Here is a 20,877-nt window from a genome sequence, read left to right on the forward strand (position 1 = left end):
GGGAGTCACATGACCGCAGGTCCTATTGGTCACGTGACGGAAGGTCCTGAAGCTACAATGAACTGCCTGAATGAGCAGCTGCTGCCGCGCCCCCTCACAGGAGGAGGATGTCAGCACAGACACAGGAAGAGCCACTGGGGAGCTGGGAGCAGGAGCCATCATCGGAAGGTGAATATAGTGACGGGGCGGGGGGGGGGGGGGGAGTGAAGGCACATGCAATATGCGCTGCGCCCCTGCCTACCAACTCGGCTCGGCTTCAGCACTGAGGTGATGGACAGCGTGTGCACTGAATATTACATGAGCCTAATGAGCAGGAGCACGTGACCACCCGCTGTCTCTGCAGCCTGCAGCCAGCCCACCCCAGCCCCCTGACATCACTCCAGAGCCGCCCCCCTACTCTATAGCACAGTAGCACACAGATTCGGATTATAAGACGCACCCCCCACTTTCCCCCAAAATTTGGGGGAACAAAAGTGCATCTGAAAAATTCAGGGAAATTCTTCTTTCCCTGACATCTGTCACAGAGTGTTAGGAGGCAACTATGCACATTAGATGATCAGATGTTTCCCAAAATCATCCGGTTTGACCAATGTTAATCAATCCATCTGTTCTGGGAATAGCTTTCCTTCATTACCTATATCTAATCACATGCATAGCCATGTCACTTCAAAATCTTGTTTCCCAAAAATATCTCCAGAATCCACTCTTTTCTCATCGCACAAAAAGCAAAAACTCTTATTTTTGCTTTGATTCATTATGGTCTTGATAACTCCCTGCTAATCATTCCCTAATTCAACTATAATCTTTACAATCCTCATGATGCACCAGTTTTCTGGAATGTGCTACCCCAGCCAGGTTAATTTCCTACATCCACTGTTTTAAATATGAGCTTAAAAAACACAAAAACATCAAATTTTCTTCAGGTTTATTTTCCCAATGTAATTCTTTTCCCTGTAATCACTCCATCCGGCTCTATATTATTTTTCACAATCGAACACCTTCCTCTAACAGCAAAAAATGCATTTTTGGTCTTTATATATACAGTTACTGGCTGTGAAGGTCTCATATATATATATATATATATATATATATATATATATATATATATATATGGCTTGTACATGCACCTCCTGAAACGTAAATATCTTATGATATATCTATGGTATATGAAACCCAAGTCCACAACACTGACAGGGGGCTACCTTGTGAAGCATGCTTAGTTTTACAGGTTCCCAGTTTCCCCATAATTTCATAAGTAGCAGAACTGTTCTTGTAAGGTATTCAGCACCTTAAAACAGCTTGGCTTCTTATAGGTCTTAAAGTCTTTTAATAGTAACGTCAGATCCAGATTAATATCCATAAACTGGTCAGTGGTCTGTAATTTAACTCTAATTATTGCTATTTCACTGTGCTATTTCCCATAAAAAAGCAAATCTCACTAGGGAAATAACAGCCATGTGACATGTACATTGGAATAATGGGCTCATTGTGATTGTACAAGTGCTGTTTAGTTCATTGCAAATATATTACACTCTAAAGAGCAGACCATTCATTAATGAATTCACCGATAACTACAGGTTTGAAAAATACCCATGCTTTATGGAATTTAAGGCCTGTTATAAGGTTGTAACCTTTAGAATTTACCAGGATATCATGAAATGAAATACCATGAACAGCTATAATTTGCATATATAGTGAATTATTACATTACCAACAAACCCAAGACAGTTATGGTAAAATCACTGAGCTCATTCTAAAATTCATAACAATGACTACAAAAATTTTTTTAGAAAACTATTGACCAACATCAACAGAAATGCATGTGCTCCTGACAACATCTGGCAATCTGTCTGTGCCATTTACTTAATAGCAAAACAATTAAAGCTTTCCACTACCGTACATAGGAAAATAAATCATTTTGCAAAAAACTTTGGTTGAGGATTTATAGAAAAGTGAAAAAGCAGTCATGGATCTAAACTCAGTGTATTTTAATTTGGCACATTTACAGATATAGTGTTTCAGCTCCTCCTTGAAGCCTTTTTTTTTAACGGAGATTTTATTGATTTTCCAAAAGTACATTTACAAAATTACAACATAAAAAACAATAAAATAATCAATATAATATAGATTTACCAAACAATCTATTAGCAACAATGAATGAAAGCAACCTTCAAGAGTTCACCTCTTGTGGTTACATAAGCTTTTTTTTTTGGTTCATAGACTGCATATCATCTACCTTAATCCTCCCTACATCCAAAACAAACTAGTGTAGCACCACAGAGAAGATTTAGAGCTAAGGCCTCAAGGAACTTGACTAAAATGAGTGTCCCATACAAATCAAGGTGGATACCAGCCTTAAGAGAGTCAGCCAGCACAAAATGACTTAAAACCAAGTTAGATGGTCATCAAGAGGTTACAAACTGACCTGACCATAGGACTCTAACTGACAACAAAAGTCAAAGTGTGACCAGCCAGTATCCCTCATTGCATGGTAAAAAGACTAGTTGCGTGAGCATTTTCTCCTGTTTCGGGATTCAGAGGAAAGGTACTGCTGAAGAACAAAATGACAAACCATAAAGGAGCTATCCTCACTCAACACAAAAAGCTGGAGCAAAAATACCTGGACTGCATGAGGGATACGCTAAGCTCAGATGTCTCTTCTAGAGAAAAAAATTATGGCTGGAAGTTAGAGAAGCGCACTGGAAATTTTGCAGCTTTGCCAAACCGAGAGGTCTCAGTTGATAGGTCTGAATCACTCTATAAAGTGGTCAGAGATCTGTTTAGTTCGCTTGTAAAGTACAGTGACCGTCAACATTATTGGCACTCCTTCATTTTTTTCAGAGATTGTACAGTATCTTCAAAAAAAAATGTACCAAAAAAACCCGCAGGATTTTTTAATTAATGGTCCAAAGTAATACAATAAAACATTGTTTTTCAACTTACATGTTGCAATATTAAAGAAGAAATACAATAAACAGCATGTGCAGCAATAAAGGCACCTCTAATACTTGGTTGCACACCCTTTTGCACTGATGCCAGACTCTAAACATTTCTTGATTTGGAATTGAGGTCATGACTCATTGATGGTCATTTTAAAAACAGTCCATTTTTTGCTTTTCAACCATTCCTGAGTAATTTATGTGTGCTTTGGGTCATTGTCTTGCTGGAGGACCCATGCTCTTTGACTCAAACCAAGTTTTCTTACACTGGGTAGGACATTTTGCTCTAAAAGCTCTTGATAATTCTTGGATTTAATGATTCCTTTAATAAGGTCAAGGCCTTCAGCTCCAGACACAGCAAAGAAACTCCACACCATTATGGATCCTCCACCATGCTTTACTGTTGGTAGGGTGTTCTTTTCCTTATAAGATTCATTTAGCAGTCTGTAAACAAACTATTACTTTGCATTAGCAAAAACCTCGATTTTTGTTTCATATGTAAACAGAACATTTTCTCAGAAGGATAGAGGTTTGTCAAGGTACTCTTTGGCAAAGATCAGTCGTTCCTTTTTATGTCTTTTCTTCAACAATGGTTTCTACTTTGGCCTTCACCCATAAAGCTCTGCTTGGTTTAGTGGGCGGTGTATGGTACTTGTTGAAACCATAACCCCAGACTGTTCCAGGTTGGCCTTCAGGTCTTTGGATGATTGATGTGGTGTTTTTTTCCACCATTCGCACCAACCTTCGAAGACAGCTCTTGTCAATTTTCCTCTTTGTTCCATGTCCAGAGAGGTTTCTTGACGGTTCCATGCTTAGCAAACTTCTTTTAGCAGTGCGCACTGTTGAAACTGGGATACTCAAGACTTTGGATATGGCCTTATATCCTTTGGAAGGCAGTTTTGAAGTCCTCAGACAGCTTATTTGTCTTCACCACTGTGACAAAGTAACAGGGCCTACTATGTGGCTTTTTAAAACACTGAATTCATCATTCATTAGCTAATTCATGGTACATGGGCATCGACAATTAATGACAGGTGATTCTCATTTGTGATTTACCACAGGCGAGTCAAAATGTGTTTCCACACCAATTTAATATAATACCAGTGTTTCAGCAAGCTTTAGATTTTTCTACTTTTCCCTCCCATTGTTTTTTTGTTTAAAATTGTTTATCATTTGCTTTTTTGTATTTTACACAAATGCTCTATACAAAAATAGAATTACACTTACAAGTAATTCCATCTCTAGGAACCCTTCACAACAGAACCATAGGAGGACACTCCCTGCCCTAATAGGGACAGGAAACAAAAAGAGGTCAAATAGCCCCACCCCACTTCCTTTCTCCAGTGTTTTTATAAAGGACCACACAGGTATGAATGCTTCAATATTTATTTACATCTCCAAATGAAATAACAAATAATAGGGTGGGATTACTTCTGCTGTTGTGGAGGGTTCCTAGTAATGGAATTACCGGTAAGCCTAATTCTATTTTCTCTAGTCACCCTCCGTGGCAGCACCATAGGAGGAATGCCAAAGAATCACTTTTTTTTTTTGGGGGGAGGGGGGGGGGGGAGTGGCAATGGCATGAAGAACCTTCCTTCCAAAGGCCAAATCGGTATTAGACAATCAATCAAGTCTATAAAGTGTCTATAATGTTTTGAAGAGGTATGGACCGAGGACCAGGTGGCAGCTCTGCAGATCTACTCAATGGAGGCACTTGCCCTCTTAGCCCATGAAACTGACATACCTCTGGTGGAGTGTGCTGTAAACTTCTCTGGTAGTACCATTACTTGGTTTCTGTAAGTTCCATAAATTGCCTTTTTAATCCAATTCGCAATCATGCTTTAGGAAGCTCTTTTTTCTTTATTTTTTCCAAAATGCTGTATGAAAACATTCTGGTCCATCCTCCCAAGGTTTTGACCTTTGAAGATATTAAAAATCTGTTCTTCGCACATCCAGAGCATAGAATTCAGTTTCTTTAACATTGGACAGGTTCTGACAAAAGGAAGGCAGTATGATTTCTTGGGACCTATGGAACTCCGAGGAGAGCTTAGGTAAAAAAGATGTCTCTAGGCAGAAAATAATTCTGTCCTCTAAGGGTCGTAAATAGGGTTCTCTGATTGAGAGGGCCTGTATTTCACCTACCCTTCTCGCTGTTGTGATGGCCACCAGGAAAGCTGCTTTCCAAGACAATTTATCCAAGTCCATAATCTCTATAGGTTCAAATGGAGGTATTGTGAGGCCTTTGAGAACCACGTTCAGGACCCAGCCTGGGACCAAATTAGGAATTCTAGGTTGTAGACAAGAGGATGCAATCATAAACCTTTTCACCCAGCGATGGTCAGCTATGGTCTAATCAAAGTACGAGATGAGGGCTGCAACTTGGACTTTTAAAGTACTAGTCTTTAGACTTTTCTCTAGCCCGTTCGGTAAAAAAAAAAAAAAATAGAGGATTTGCGCCACATTCGGATGCAACACATTCGATGGGTTGGATACGCACCAGGATATGAAGGTTTTCCATATTTTGTTGTAAATAGAATTGATCATTGGCTTTCTGCTTTTTTCAATGTTGTTACCACCTTATCCAGTAGACCTCTAGCCTTTAGGATGATTGATTCAGAAGCCAGGCCGCAAGTTGTAAAGCTTGATGATCTGGGTGACAATTCGGCCCCTGTGAAGAAGGTTGTTGGTTGGTGGGAGAACCAGCTGGCCATCTACCTTTAAAATTGTTCAGAGCGCCGAACCAGCTTCTTTTTAGCCTATGAAGTGCTACCTGAATGGTCTTCGTCTTGTCCCTCATGATTTTCTGCAACCCCCTTGGTATGAGAGTAATAGGAGTAAAGGCATATTCCAACTTGAAGTTTGAACGGTGGGCGAAAGTATCCACCATTATGCATACATCGTTTGGGTCTAGGGAAAATTATTTGCTCACTTTTGTATTCAGATGGGTAGCAAACCGGTCCACCTCCGGGAGACACCATTTCTCTGTTAACCTCTGAAAGACTCCTGCCCCTAGGCTCCAGTCTCCTGGGTGTATCGTTTTTCTGCTGAGGAAATCTGCGTGCACTTTGGCAGACCCCTTTAGATGGAATGTAGATGGGGAGAACACGTACTGTTCAGCCCAAGCAAAGATCCTGGCTGAATATGCCTTTAGGCTTTCATGTCTCATGCTCCCTTGGTGTCGCAGATGCGCCACTATTGTCATATTGTCTGAATATATTTTTATACGAGTCCCTTTTACCAAGTCTACTACCGCTTTTATTGATTCCTCTACCGCCTTCAACTCCCTGAAGTTAGAAGAACGAATACTGATGTCTTGGGACCATATCTCCTGGAATGTGGCATGAGAGACCGTGGCTCCCCATCCTTTTCCACTGGCATTTGTTGTGACGGTCGATAGGGGATTTTGATCCCAAGCCACTCCTCTGCCCATATTTTTTGGTTTGAGCCACCAGTTGAGGGTGGCTTTTACTCGTGCTGGCATGCAAATAGTCTTGTTTAGGGACCCTGGGGCACCGTCCCAGCAAGATAGAATGTGTGACTGCAAGCATCTTGCATGGGCTTGGGCCCAAGCAACCGCTGGAATGCAGGAGGTCATGGACCCCAGTGCTGACATTGCTGACCTGAGAGATACTTCCCTTTGATCTCGTAAGACTGTCATCTTGGACCGTATCAGTATTTGCTTCTCCTTTGGCAGATGAGACATCTAGGCTTGTGAGCCCAACATTATTCCCAAGAAGATTCTCCTGGTGGATGTTAGAAGATTCAGGACTTCGCGAATTTGACCCTTGAGGACAGCATCTTATTGACCTATGAGTAGCAGGTCATCTAGGTAAGATACTATAAAGATATCTCAGCTCCAGATAGCCGCTATCACCTCTGCCAATACTTGGGTGAAGATTTGTGGTACCGAAGAAATGCCGAACGGGAGGACATTGAATTGATAGTGGTGTACCTGCCGTCCCCGAGCTACTGCAAACCTCAGATATCTTTGATGCATTGGGTGAATGGGGATGTGTTCGTAAGCATCCTGAAGGTCTATAGTCGCCATCGTGAAATCTTGGCCTACCAATGGAATGGTGCTTTTTAACGATTCCATCTTGAACCTTTAGTACTTTATGTGCATATTTAGAGATGTTAAATTTATCATCCTGTGTGTTCCATTTGCTTTGCTTTTTTTTTTATTAGGAACACATGTGAATAATGTCCTGTTCCACACTCTGTTTTTGGAACTGGGGATACAACCCCACCGGAGAGTAATTTTTGGAGACCAGACATTATGGCGCTTCGTAATTTCTGAGATGGCAGGAAAGTTACTCTCAATATCTGTGGAGGTTTGGAGGAGAACTCGTTCTTTACTGCTGTTTGGACTGATTGTCTCACCCACTGATTGGAAGTAAGAAGTTCCCACTGGGGGAGGAACCCAGAGATCCAGCCCTTTACAGACTCGACGTCATTGTTTTTCTTGACGTAGTGCCTGGGACAGTAAGAAGTTTATGTCTCTACCTGCCTTGGGATAGCTCCAGCGTCTAGTCTTCCCTTTACTTCTATATGGGGATAGTTGATTCTGAGGGGCGCGAAAGGACTGCTTCTTGGCCACTTTGGGTTCTGGTAGTACTTTCTTTTTATCTGTCGCTTTTTCTAACAATTCGTCCAGGGCCTGCCCGAACATATATTCCCCTTTGAAGGGGATAGAGCAAAGCTTGACCTTTGAGGCGATGTCTCCGCTCCATAACTTCAGCCACACTGCTCTTCTGGTTGAATTCTACAAGGCCGAAGCTCTCGCTGCCATCTTTACCGACTCTGTGGAAGCGTCGGCCAGGAACCTCATGACTTTCTTTGAGAGGCATAGTCAGAGAGGACCCCGGGTCCCGCTGCCCTGCTTTGCCCGAAGGCACAAGAAGGGCGGAACAGGTCCCAAGTCCAAGGAAGACGGGAGCAGCAGCAGGGGGGCTTAAGCCAGAGTGATCACCTCAGCTGCCCGGCTTGCACCAGGTAAATTACGCAGTCTCGGTCGCCGGCCACAGAGCACCGCAGGAGGACCTCCTTATGCCCCATAGGGACAGGAAAAAACTCCTCTGGAGAGAGGAAGTGGAGTAGGGCTATTTGACCTCTTTGTTTCCTGTCTCTATTAGGGCTGGGAGTATCCTCCTATGGTGCAGTCGTGGAGGGTGACTAGAGAAAAATCTGTTTCACTTGATTCATTTTTCTCAGGAGATATTCCACATTATGTACTTAAACGTCATGGATGACAATAACATTGAGCAGGACTGTATACAGAGGGTTTCAGCAGGACTCACTTACTCAGGACAAGGCCAGAGTACCGCATGATTACTCAGCACAAAGTGTTCTCTGCTAGATGGCCTTACTCATCCTGGACACTAAACAGAGTACCGCAGGATTGTATACACAATCCACCCTATGATATGCCTCGGTTATTGCACTGACTCGTTAATAAAAAATGGTCAGAGTAACATCTGGTTTGACTGTGCTATATGCCTTACTTGAGGTTTGATAAACTCACCTACAAAGAGGCACTTACTCTGGGAGGTGATCTGAGTCCAGTCAGTATTGGTTGTGTGCTAACTGCTGCTTAGAAGTCTCAATCAGATGGTCTCTCTCACTCAGTAAAGTGGTCAGAGTACTCTTTGGTGTGCTAGCACAGTATACCCTGCAAGAGATCTCACTTGTTATCCCAGTTAGCTAAAGGTAAGTACACCACCTGGTTTGATTTCACATTACAAATTGTTAAGAGGCCTCAGGCTGTTCTACCTCACTCAGTAGAGTGGTCAGCGTACTGACTGGTTCACTTAGGTAATATATCCAGCTGGATGGTCTTTGCTTGCTGATCTGAAATAGCCTTGGAGAGGTTTGAGTACCCTGTGGCTCGTTTGTGAAATATGACCAGACACAGAGAAAAACACTGCTCAAAGGTGAGCTTCTCTCTGGAAATAGAGTACAGTTAGGTTCACTTGTGAATTAGCAGAGAGTACTCTGCTTGAACATCCAAACACTCTGGGAGAGAGTAGACAGAGTACCATGAGCAATCTATTACACTGAGAAAGGAACTTGATGGTCCAACCCCTTGGGAAGTGGTCAGAATATCATCAGGTCTGCTACCGAAATCACATTACAGAGAGGATACAACTATAGCTGCTTTCATAATATGAACTACAGGAAGATTGAGCGGCCCCACAAGCCATCAAGAGTAGAGTGAGAGGGACTTCGAAGTTGACCACAGCTGCCAAAGGACAGATGAAGTGCCATGAGCCAGTGAGAATGTTACAACGAGCAGTTGTAAGGATGGGCGTCAGCGCAATGCAGAACAAAAATGAGGGTCAAACATGACTGTCCTAAAGAGGCTTGGTCCTGTGTCCATCTTCTGCTCCACATTCTGTGGGGTGATCAAGCAAGAGTCAAAAAGTAAAGAACAGACTGCCCGGACTGCATCAAGGTACTACAGTATGGTTCTCCCATCTGAGAGGATACAGACTGAAAAATACAAGCTGTTCTCTGCGATGGTAGTGGGATGAAACGTAGTGGCCGATCTCGCTGTTACTCAAACTTAAAAGGAGAAAGAAGTTAAATGTAAAATCCTATAGGCAAAAACAAGTCTAAGGGCAGAGACACACTGCCATGTTTCTCATGCGAGAATTGCATTGTAAAACTCGCACTGGCTGTCGGCTCTCCTGACCTGAGCTTGACAGCTGCATAGTAATCTATCACGCTGTCATGCTCAGGTCAGGAGAGGTGCCAGCCAGTCCATGCAGTGCGATGCGATTATCGCATGAGAAATACGGCAGCGTGACTCCAGCCTAAAACTCAGACCTGTGTCTGCCTCCTACTTGACACTAAACTGAATAGCTTGATGTTGGCAAGTCAGATGTAGCCTGCTGGGAAAGAGCCCACTTTTTTTTTTAAAGAAGCTCTATGTCCTTGTGGTGCAGTGACCGCTGTGACAGCTAGGGGGCGCTGTATGGGTCATGCACACAGGCATGTCCATTGTGGTAATGGAAGTAGGATGAACGCCAGGATGGTAAATGACCGTTATGTATCCCAGGGTGGGTGGCCCTGGGATGGAAGCTTGAACGTGTGTTAATCAGCAGAGGTACTGCTGAGGTTTTTGTTACAGTGTATCAGGGAGAGCTTCCAAGTGGCTGGTGAGACGGGTGGGACCAGTCACCTACAAACCCACCCAGGGGCGTGCCTAAACGCCCATAGTAAGCCTGTATATATGTGTGTATGGCTGGGTGTCTGAAATAGGACCTGCAATGAGGTCATAGCCATGACCCGGGGAGGCCTGTGTATAATGGCCTGCGTGTGTGTGACAGTTCCCAGGAGGGAACGGAGGTCTGGAGTGAGAAGCAACTAAGAGGTAACCCCGGACAGGGGGAAATAACTGTAGAGCCTGATTGCTGGACATTGCACAACCTGTGTGACCACAGGTCTGAGAGAGCGGCGCTCTATCATGAACTTTCTGTTGCTGGATATAAGCCTGTTGCAGTATATGGTTTATGCTGATTAATAAACTGCATGGACTGTTTATGTTGAAAAACCCATGCCGGACCTGGTTAATCGGCTGCCAAGCGAGTGTCCCCAACATGAATAACAAGCGCTACCTTACAGTTGGTGGAGAATGCTAAGGGCACTGTTGTAGCCTTGTTGCTAGGGGCAACGGACGAGGTCTACAAATTCGGTTGCTAGGAGCAACGGTTCTAAGAAGCACATGTTGCAGTGCTGGCGACTCTGAGCCAGGAGAGCAGACGGTCTTGAAACCCGTGAGTTATGCTGACCAGGAACCTGTGTGGCTGACACCAGCAGGTAACGGACAGGAGTCTGTGTTGTACTGACCGGGGTCAGTGAGAGACTGGGTATGTGTTTTTTTTTTTTTCTTCTCTTCTCTTTCCTATAAAGTGTTGCTGTGACTCAGTGGGGTCACAAAGTTTTTTCAAGGCAGCTTGCGGTGGCTCAGTCTATCAGTAACTCGGCGGGGTTACAAAGATTGCTGTGGATCGGCGGGTCCACAAAGACAGCGTAGCAGGAGCTGCATTGACACCAGCAGCTGCTTGTGAGCAGCAGCTAGAGGTGCCGGTGCTTGGTGACAGCAGGAGCTGTGTCAGTGCCAGCAGGAGCTGGTGTGGTGTCACGCTTAAAGGGCCAATACAAGCCCAAAATGACATGAACTCAATTGTGTGAACGCGGGCCTAAGAAGGCCTGTAGAGGGGACATGGGGAAAGGGGGCCGTGACCCAAACCGGGGTGGTAACCCAAAAAGGGGTGGAGTTCCAGAGGGAGGCAGAGTCCAGAGAGGGGATAGTGGCCCAAAAGCGGGAGGCGCATCCCGACGTAAAAGGGGTGGGACAGATGAACTGTTACGAGGGGCAAATGTCCTATGTCTGTCCAGTCTGCCTGGTGAACTACCCACCTGGCACGATGCTACGGGGGTGTAGCCTCCAGATAAATAACGAATATGTGGTTGGTCTGGTCGACCCTGGTAGCCCGGTGACTCTAGTGAGGGTTACTCCTAAGATACCCGGCAGAAAGGTTGGGGTCACTTGCAACCACTGGGGCACTAAGGATTGTCCAGTCACCAGGGTAGTCTTTGAGACAGGCTGGGACATTGCGGGACAGGATGTCGCAATAGTCCCGCATCTGTCCTGTCCAGTGGTTATAGGCCGGGACTCTAGACTGTTCTCTGGCTTGTGGGAGAGGGGAGTTCCTCTACAGCAGGGGGATGGAAACCTTTCTACTGTTGGGCTGGCAGACATTGAGACGGTGACGCCTCCTAAAGTGGATAGGTCACATGTAGGAGTGACCGGAGGAAGAGGTGAGTCTGCCCAACTGACGGACCTGATGTCTCGTGACATGACTGATGGTGAGCTGGGAGATAAGACGACTGGAGCGGACACACGGTTAGAGGGTAACCGGAGGGTTCATTTGGCTGATGGGGGTGACTCAGACTCCGGGGGTGACTGTGGATCTAAGCTAGAAAGGGAGCACAGAGTGGATGAGCTGGAGAAGGAAGTCTCTGAGCTCAGAAGTCACCTGTCAACGTGGCAAAGTATGAATAAGACCCTAAGAGAAGATGTGGAAGTGCTAAAAGAAGCAGTAAGAGGTCTTCTGCGGGAGAAGAAGTTGGTGGACGAAGACTTACAGCGGCCAAGCCCAAGTGATAACAAAACGGAACTGCCAGTGCCTATCTTGGCAAGGGGTCTTGAAGAGGTGAAATCTCATGAAGATTTGGAGCTAAAAGCTGAACAAGAAAGTCCCCCGGTCGGGACAACTGTATTGAGGGAAGTGTCCGTGGTAAACCCAGAGCCATCTGTCCAGGAAGAGAGCAAACCCACTACCTTCAAGTGTGTGATTGATGTACCCGAAGACGTGCAAGAAGCCTGTACCGGTGAAGGTGTGCATGAGGTTTTTAAAAAGGCAGTCCAAGCATGTAGTGTGAACTGGGCACCTGAGACTCGGCAGTTGGTGGTACTATCAACCAGGGAAGACACAACAAAGCGGGTAGCTGTCCTGACAGATATGCATCTGCAATGTCTCCATGCTAAACAGATGTTCAGGCGGAGTAATGGGAAAGCTGCTCGACGTCTAGAGCTGGAAAGGGAAGCTAAGAATCGGCTGGGCTTGGGGGAAGATATAATTCCGGTTCCCAAATATCTGGTGGGGAGAGTCGTTGGAAGGCTCGGTAAAGTAATGCAGGACCTTGTGAATATCTCCGGTGTGGCAAGGGTGAGGATCCCTCCTGAAGGTGAAGTCCAGGTATATGGTGAAGAGGGCATGATTCCCATCATTGTGGTTGGCTCCATGGAAAGCCTTAGAAACTTTCGGATGCTCCTAGAATATCGAGTAACGTACCTGCAAGAGATTGAGCAGTTGAGACTTGAACGACTGCAGATCAATAAAGAGATGCGCAACATCAGATGGCGGCAGCCTTCGACCCAAGGTATAAAGACCCGAAGGGTTCCTCCAAAAAGTGAAATGGCAGGTGGCCGAAGACTGTCAGCAAGGCAAGAACGTCAAAAATCGGCAAGTGGCAATTCTACTGGCAATACGAAACTGAGAGACCTTAGCTCCTGTGAGACACTAAATGGGTCAGACTCAGGCCAGACAGTTGACGCGACTGTAAGTGGGACTTATGACCGCACCAACCGGGAGAGCCGGTCGTGGAGAGAAAAGTCGGGGAACGGAGCAGAAAGAGAAAGGTGGAGACTAAAGAGTGTCTGGTCATGCAGACGGACTTTGACTGGAAGGCCAAAGCCCAAGGCCGATATACTGACCGCTGGGGGCGGGGGAGGCCTAACGTAAATATGATGCCGTATGACGCCCAAAGCAAACGGAGACGGTCCTCTCGACTTGTAGGGCAAGGTGACATGGGTGCCCGGTCTCGAGACCCCTGTGTGATGTCAAGTGTTCAACCCCACAAGTTTGAACAGCGAGGGGAGGTATGTGGTCCAGTGACTGCTGTGACAGCTAGGGGGTGCTGTATGGGTCATGCACACATGCATATTCATTGTGGTAATGGAGGTAGGATGAACGCCAGGATGGTAAATGACCGTTATGTATCCAGGGTGGGTGGCCATGGGATGGAAGCTTGAACGTGTGTTAGTCAGCAGAGGTACTGCTGAGGTTTTTGTTACAGTGTATCAGGGAGAGCTTCCGGGACCTGCAATGAGGTCATAGCCATGTGATCCGGTGGGCGTGGCTACAGACCATATAAGGTGTGGAGGAAATACTAATTCCTCCCACGTCACCAATGTGACGTAACTACACAGGCACAGCTCTCCGGCGCCCCCTTTGTCTCTCAGGTCAGTAAGGGAACTGCACCTAGAGCAAATGGCCACCGGGGAGGATGTCCTGTTACCCGCTGGGTATTCTAAGATCCGTAATCAGAGTAAAAGCATCAGCCCAAGATTAATTTTATGGTTTAAATGCCTTAAGGGCGCACTAGATAATTACAGAAATATACAGTAAGCTATACAACGGAATTACAGTGGATTTACAGTCAGAGTAAAAATATAACAATAATGCTACAAGACTTAGATATTAAGCTGGGGGTCAATTTACCAGGTTGTAGGTTACATGTGGATGCCGGGAGCTCTGCATTCCACAGGTACAAGAATCTTAGTTGCCGGACAGACCCCAAAGCGCGGGCAGCTGCTCCCTTGGCAGGTCTGTCCCCAGTTCCTTCTTGGATCATCATTTGGTTCTTCTCTGTGAGTGAGACTGTCTGCCATGTGCTGCCAGTTCTTAAGCATGCTGGGTTCCTCCCCCCTGTGTCAGAGGGTGGGCTAATAATCTCCACCCTTTAGCTCCATGCAGAACTTATTCCCAATATCTAAGAAAGGGGGTAACTTCCTCCAGGATGATCGGATCAGCACACGAGAGGTACCAGTGAATGCGGTTTGTTTTGCCTGTCGTGTGGAGAGCAAACATGGCCCCATTGGGTCGCTGTGGAGGGACAATCTCTATATCTTAGGTCCCAGAGCCCTCACCGACTCAGGAGTCGCACTGCCAGATGCGCGATTTCCTCAGGGTCACGCAGATATTTTTATGAGTCTATAACTCGAAAGGTGTGCTCATAATCCATGATCCTAGAATGGAGTCAGAGCGGATGGGAGAGACAATGGATGTGTATTTCTGTGTCCAGCTGACAGGTATATTCTAAATGAAGTCCCCAGGCACCTTCCTGCCCCATGCTGGTGTGGCTCCTACTCAAGCTTTGAAGTTCTGTTTTGGCCTTATCTCATTATCATACTAAAAGACCTTGCTATTCAACATTGGAGCACTAAATCCTGCTTTCTTCAATATGCTTATTGGCCATGGGGGGGAGGTAGGAGCAGTTAGCTCCTTCATCACATAAGGTGACCAGGGTAGGTCACATGAGAGGGTGCCTGGATCTGATTGGTCTGTGTGGAAGGTCACGGAAGGCCAACGTTCTGAAAGAGGTGCTGCCTTCCTGAAGAGCACGTGCGAAGGCCGCTGACCCGGGCAGACTTGTGTATAATGATGGCCTGCATGTGTGTGACAGTTCCCAGGAGGGAACGGACATCTGGAGTGAGAAGCAACTAAGAGGTAACCCTGGACAGGGGGAAATAACTGTGAGGCTATAGAGCCTGATTGCTGGACATTGCCCAACCTGTGTGACTACAGGTCTGAGAGAGCGGAGCTCTATCATGAACTTTCTGTTGCTGGATATAAGCCTGTTGCAGTATATGGTTTATGCTGATTAATAAACCGCATGGACTGTTTATGTTGAAAAACCTGTGCCGGACCTGGTTAATTGGCTGCCAAGCGAGTGTCCCCAAAATAAATAACAAGCGCAACCTTACAGTCCTATATACAGTAGTAATCATTCAGTAGGCTAGGCAGTACCAGACTCTCCTAAAGAGCTTTCTAAAAAGGCTCTGTGTCCTATAGCCATCATTCAGTGGGCTAGGCAGTAACAGACTCTCCTAGACAGCTTCCTAAAAAGGCTCTGTGTCCTATAGCCATCATTCAGTGGGCTGAGCAGGACCAGACTCTCCTAGACAGCATTCGTAATGATTGGGCAGATCACTCATAAACACAATGTTTGATCACTAAGAGGACTTTATAAATGTTTATAGTTGCACTATCCCATTTCCCAATCTGAAACTGATTTTATCAATATGATCAGTACAGTGACATCACAATCTCTTTCTACTGTAGCTGAAACACAAAGTTTTAGCTACAAGTCAAGGTTTTTCTACTCTTTGCACTACCAGCTTCATATCTGTCTGTGCCACAAGGCAAAGTCAACAAAAGTTCAAGGATGCCTGCTGATGTAATACCCACTATCTGGATGAGTTGGATAACAGATGGGAGGCCTTTCCTTAAATCATACTCATCTTTATAATATGTTGTGTTTGCTAGAGGATTCCAATATATGTGGCCCCATTATTGCTGCCTCTTTTGATTACACATCATCACATGCACATAGCATGAGCAAACAGTCATGCGACTGACTTGGAGGTTTAGGCTGGAGGACTGAGGGAATCCGAGGAAGTGGATAGTCATAAGATATGTCAAACAGTGAGACAATAATGGAACATGCTGTCTGATGTGCTGTATGTGCTGGCACTCAGCTTTTCCCCTCAGCTCGATTGAGAATGAATGAAGTGGAGTTGCACATGCTCAAGCCTCTGGTCCAGCTGAATAGGGATCTGCAAAGCACTATTTTTGGGGCCACAGCAATCAGCAAATTATCCCCTAACCTATTGATAAAAAAATAGCTTAAAGGGGCTGACTTGTGAAGAGAAGTTACCACTTATCCACCGGAGAGGAAATAACATTGATGGTGGGGTCTGACCATTGAGACTTATATCCTATAGAATATAGCGGTAATGCACATGCTCGACTGCTGCCCCATTAATTCCCTATGTGGCTGCCGATCGCTGCTCTGGGCTTTTTCCGTCAGCCTCACACAAAATAAATGTGGCAGTCGGGCATCTGTCCAGTTGTACCATTTTGTAAAAGGCATATAAAGTTCTCTGTCAGGAATTTAAATTCCTCAATTTGCTGATAGCAGTGGGTTCCAGCGGTGGACTCCCAGTAGTGGGACCCTCAGCAGTGGGACCCCCAGCAAGTTATACTTGTTATACTCTGGATAGACGATAACTGGATTACACTGGAAAACCTTTATTAAAATCTTGATAAAGCCCCTGGAAGGATATACCTCCACTACAGCCACAAGGGAAGTTTTAGGGTATGTGCACACGTTGCGGATTCCATTGCGGATTTTTCGGCGTGGATTTCGCCTCCGTTTTCACACCTGCGGATTTCTATATTGGAGCAGGTGTAAAAACGCTGAGGATACCGCACAAAGAATTGACATGCTGCAGAAAATAAACCGCAGCTAATCTGCATGGAATTTTCCGCAGCATGTGCACAGCGTTTTTTAGATTCCATTGGTTAAAATAGTACTGTACACCGCAGCAGAATCTGCTGCGGATCCGCAGGGCCAAATCCGCTGTGGATCTGCACCAGAATCTGCCACGTGTGCACATACCCTTAACGGGTATAAAATATATTTGCTTTATATTTTCTGCCTCAGGTGCCTCCGATAGTCATATGTGTCCTACAATTAGAAAAATACACACTTAATATAACTTGCAGTTTGCCACCTGACTTTAGAAAATTAGGATTCCGTTCATAAGAAATGAATTAAACTGAATCGTAGCTTGTAGCGCATATACAAAGGTGTTCAGTGAAGTTAGAAGGCAATACAGTAGGCGCACGTTACAAAGTGATCTCTTCGCACTCACGCACTCAGAGAGGGGTATGCGTATTTAAATGAAAATGTATTTACCCTTCACAGTCTTTAAGGGGGTAGTGCTGGTTTAACCACGGATATCATGTACTTAGGAGATGATCCAAATCACTGCTGACATGTTCCAAACCCATGTACATACAGCGCTAGAGTCAGTTTATGCTTCCATAAAAGCCTCCTTAAAGTTATAGCTCCATGTTTTTAATAATGGGATGAAATGAAAGCTTGGTGTATTCACATATATCAAATGTGAGCATATGAAAAATGGCCTAACCACAATTCTTTTCATACATACCTTCTTCCCGGCAAAAAAAAAAAGAAAAAAAAAGTGATTTTTGTCATTAATGGATTATTTCCAAAAATTCTTTAACTTTCTTCTTTGTCTGAACGTTATGCTTACAAAATGAGTTATATTATTGAAGCTACAATGTTCAGGTGAGACAAGCAAGACTACAAATCCAATTCATCTGAGTTGAGACCATTTACCCACCATCTGTGACTGCCAGCACTCTTTTCATCCAATTCAACAGCTTTACCAGCAACATTCTTCCCTGGAAAAATAGAAGCGTTATCATCGTTAACATTATTACACATACATAGCAATACCTTCATGTTGATGACTGTCTAGCAAGTGCTACAAACCAGCAGCAGGTGGCGATGTACTACAGTCTTGAGTGTTAGAAGCTTTTGACGCATTTTCCCTAAGAACTCTGAATTAATCTGTGATTGACTTGTATCCAGGGACAAATTACATGCGGGGAGGGGGTCAAGCAAGGCAAATACCTTCAACATTCTCTCAGAATCATTAACAACAGGGACCAACTGGAAAAAAAAAGCTTGCTGCATCAACACCGATTGTCAATTAAAGGGAACCGGTCAGCAGGATTTTTTTTTTTAAGGAACTTCAGGATTACATCAAACATGTGTATATAATTCATTAGATATGTGATCAGGCTGCAGCGCAGGTGTCACGGCTGGCCCCTGCCTGCAGAAGATATATATAATATTCATTATGTAAACTAGGTGGCATGATATTCACACTGCGGGGCAGGATCTGGGGACTCAGAAACACACAGGCGCGATAGCCTGAGGTCAGTTACCGGGCAGCGCGTACTGCGCATGCCCGAGAACTGTTGTCACAGCGCAGGCGCCCGCTGGCACGTAAAGGCAACAAGGCAGGAGGAGGCGGTGCCGGGACACTACAGGGGGGGGGATGATGGACAGCTGGGAGGCAGCTTAAACAGACGGACACACCATACCTCTGTAAAGGAATCCAGGTATGAGGACCTATTTATAAGAGTCAAATTTTTGGGCGTTAATGGGGGTCAGAAACAGAAGAGCCACCTTCACAGAATGCAGGCATAGTGCTGCTAAAGGTGGCTTTTTTAGTTAAAAATGCCCTGGGGGGGGGGCGACAGATTCCCTTTAATGAGTAAAATTGCAAAGTTGCTTGTTTTTGCAATTTTAAAGCGTAACTGTCGCTTCAATTTTTTTTCCATAAGTCAATATTACATGTGAAAATAAGAAACCTTGTAAAATATCTTATTAGATAAATCCACTACTTAATTCTCCTCGACTGACTAATCATTTTCAAAGTTCTCAATTAGCGGATTAAATCTTTTTCAGTGAACACAGATTTTCCCATTACTGAGATAGGAGATGATTATATCATATTTGTCAACATAATATACGACTACCCTAAGTTAGGGTCACACTTCAAAACGATTCACAATTTTATATTTGAAGAAGCTGGAGAAATGTGCATCGGGGCAAAGGGACGCTACCACTTGCACCTTCTCTATTGCGATTGTTACTGTCGCATAAAGGCTTTTATTTTACTTATAATGCTGGTTGTGGCATTTGTATATCTATATATTTGACAGTTGTATATCTATTCTGTATACAGTGCCTTGCAAAAGTATTTGGCCCCCTGGAACTTTTCAACCTTTTCCCACATATCATGCTTCAAACATAAAGATACGAAATGTAAATTTTTGGTGAAGAATCAACAAGTGGGACACAATTGTGAAGTTGAACGAAATTTATTGGTTATTTTAAATTTTTGTGGAAATTTAAAAACTGAAAAGTGGGGCGTGCAATATTATTCGGCCCCTTTAACTTAATACTTTGTTGCGCCACCTTTTGCTGCGATTACAGCTGCAGGTCGCTTGGGGTATGTCTCTATCAGTTTTGTACATCGAGAGACTAAAATTTTTGCCCATTCTTCCTTGGCAAACAGCTCAAGCTCAGTGAGGTTTGATGGAGATCGTTTGTGAAGAGTAGTTTCCAGCTCTTTCCACAGATTCTCGATTGGATTCAGGTCTGGACTTTGACTTGGGCCATTCTAACACCAGGATATGTTTATTTGTGAACCATTCCATTGTAGATTTTGCTTTATGTTTGGGATCATTGTCTTGTTGGAAGACAAATCTCCGTCCCAGTCTCAGGTCTTTTGCAGACTCCAACAGGTTTTCTTCAAGAATGGTCCTGTATTTGGCTCCATCCATCTCCCCATCAATTTTTACCATCTTCCCTGTCCCTGCTGAAGAAAAGCAGGCCCAAACTATGATGCTGCCACCACCACGTTTGACAGTGGGGATGGTGTTTTCAGGGTGATGGGCTGTGTTGCCTTTACGTTAAACATATCATTTGGCATTGTTGCCAAAAAGTTCGATTTTGGTTTCATCTGACCAGAGCACCTTCTTCTACATGTTTGGTGTGTCTCCCAGATGGCATGTTGCAAACTTTAAACAACACTTTTTATGGATATTTTTGAGAAATGGCTTTCTTCTTTCCACTCTTCCATAAAGGCCAGATTTGTGCAGTGTACGACTGATTGTTGTCCTATGGACAGACTGTCCCACCTCAGCTGTAGATCTCTGCAGTTCATCTAGCGTGATCATGGGCCTCTTGGCTGCATCTCTGATCAGCCTTCTCCTTGTTTGAGATGAAAGTTTAGAGGGACGGCCGGGTCTTGGTAGATTTGCAGTGGTATGATAAGCCTTCCATTTCAATATGATCGCTTGCACAGTGCTCCTTGGGATGTTTAAAGTTTTGGAAATCATTTTGTATCCAAATCCGGCTTTAAACTTCTCCACAACAGTATCACGGACCTGCCTGTTGTGTTCCTTGGTCTTCATGATATCAAACAGACTATCACAGAGTAGATGCATTTATACGGAGACTTGATTACACACTGGTGGATTATATTTATTATGCATTGAAAGTAAAGGGGCCGAATAATATTGCATGCCCCACTTTTCAGTTTTTGAATTTCCACAAAAATTTAAAATAACCAATAAATTTCATTCAACTTCACAATTGTGTGCCACTTGTTGTTGAATCTTCATCAAAAATTTACATTTGGTATCTTTATGTTTGAAGCATGATATGTGGGAAAAGGTTGAAAAGTTCCAGGGGGCCGAATACTTTCGCAAGGCACTGTATTCATTCAAATTAAGTACACCACATTGGAAGAGGAACATGTGATTACGGGGACATTCACATGTTCCTCTTCCAATGTGGTGTACTTATGGTAATTTTGTGCACTATTTGTCGCACTGGGGGTTTCTAGAGAAAGGATGAGGTCTCATTGTTTACACGATTACAAAGAAAACCATCAACCTGTGGCCAAACATTTCTGTGG

The 20,877-nt window shown here is 44.4% G+C and overlaps 1 protein-coding gene across 1 annotated transcript in view; it reads right to left on the reverse strand.

Annotated features, from left to right (window-relative positions):
- LOC141063469 (regulator of microtubule dynamics protein 2-like) overlaps positions 1-20,877 on the reverse strand; it is a 154,800-nt gene that overhangs the window by 93,046 nt on the left and 40,877 nt on the right. The window contains exon 5 of the mRNA XM_073557512.1: positions 17,722-17,782. Coding sequence (XP_073413613.1) covers positions 17,722-17,782 — 61 coding nt within the window. The remainder of the gene's footprint in view (positions 1-17,721; positions 17,783-20,877) is intronic.

Source organism: Dendrobates tinctorius, unplaced genomic scaffold (assembly GCF_039654945.1).
Source record: "Dendrobates tinctorius isolate UK_male_01 unplaced genomic scaffold, ASM3965494v1 ptg000250l, whole genome shotgun sequence".
NCBI lineage: Eukaryota > Metazoa > Chordata > Amphibia > Anura > Dendrobatidae > Dendrobates > Dendrobates tinctorius.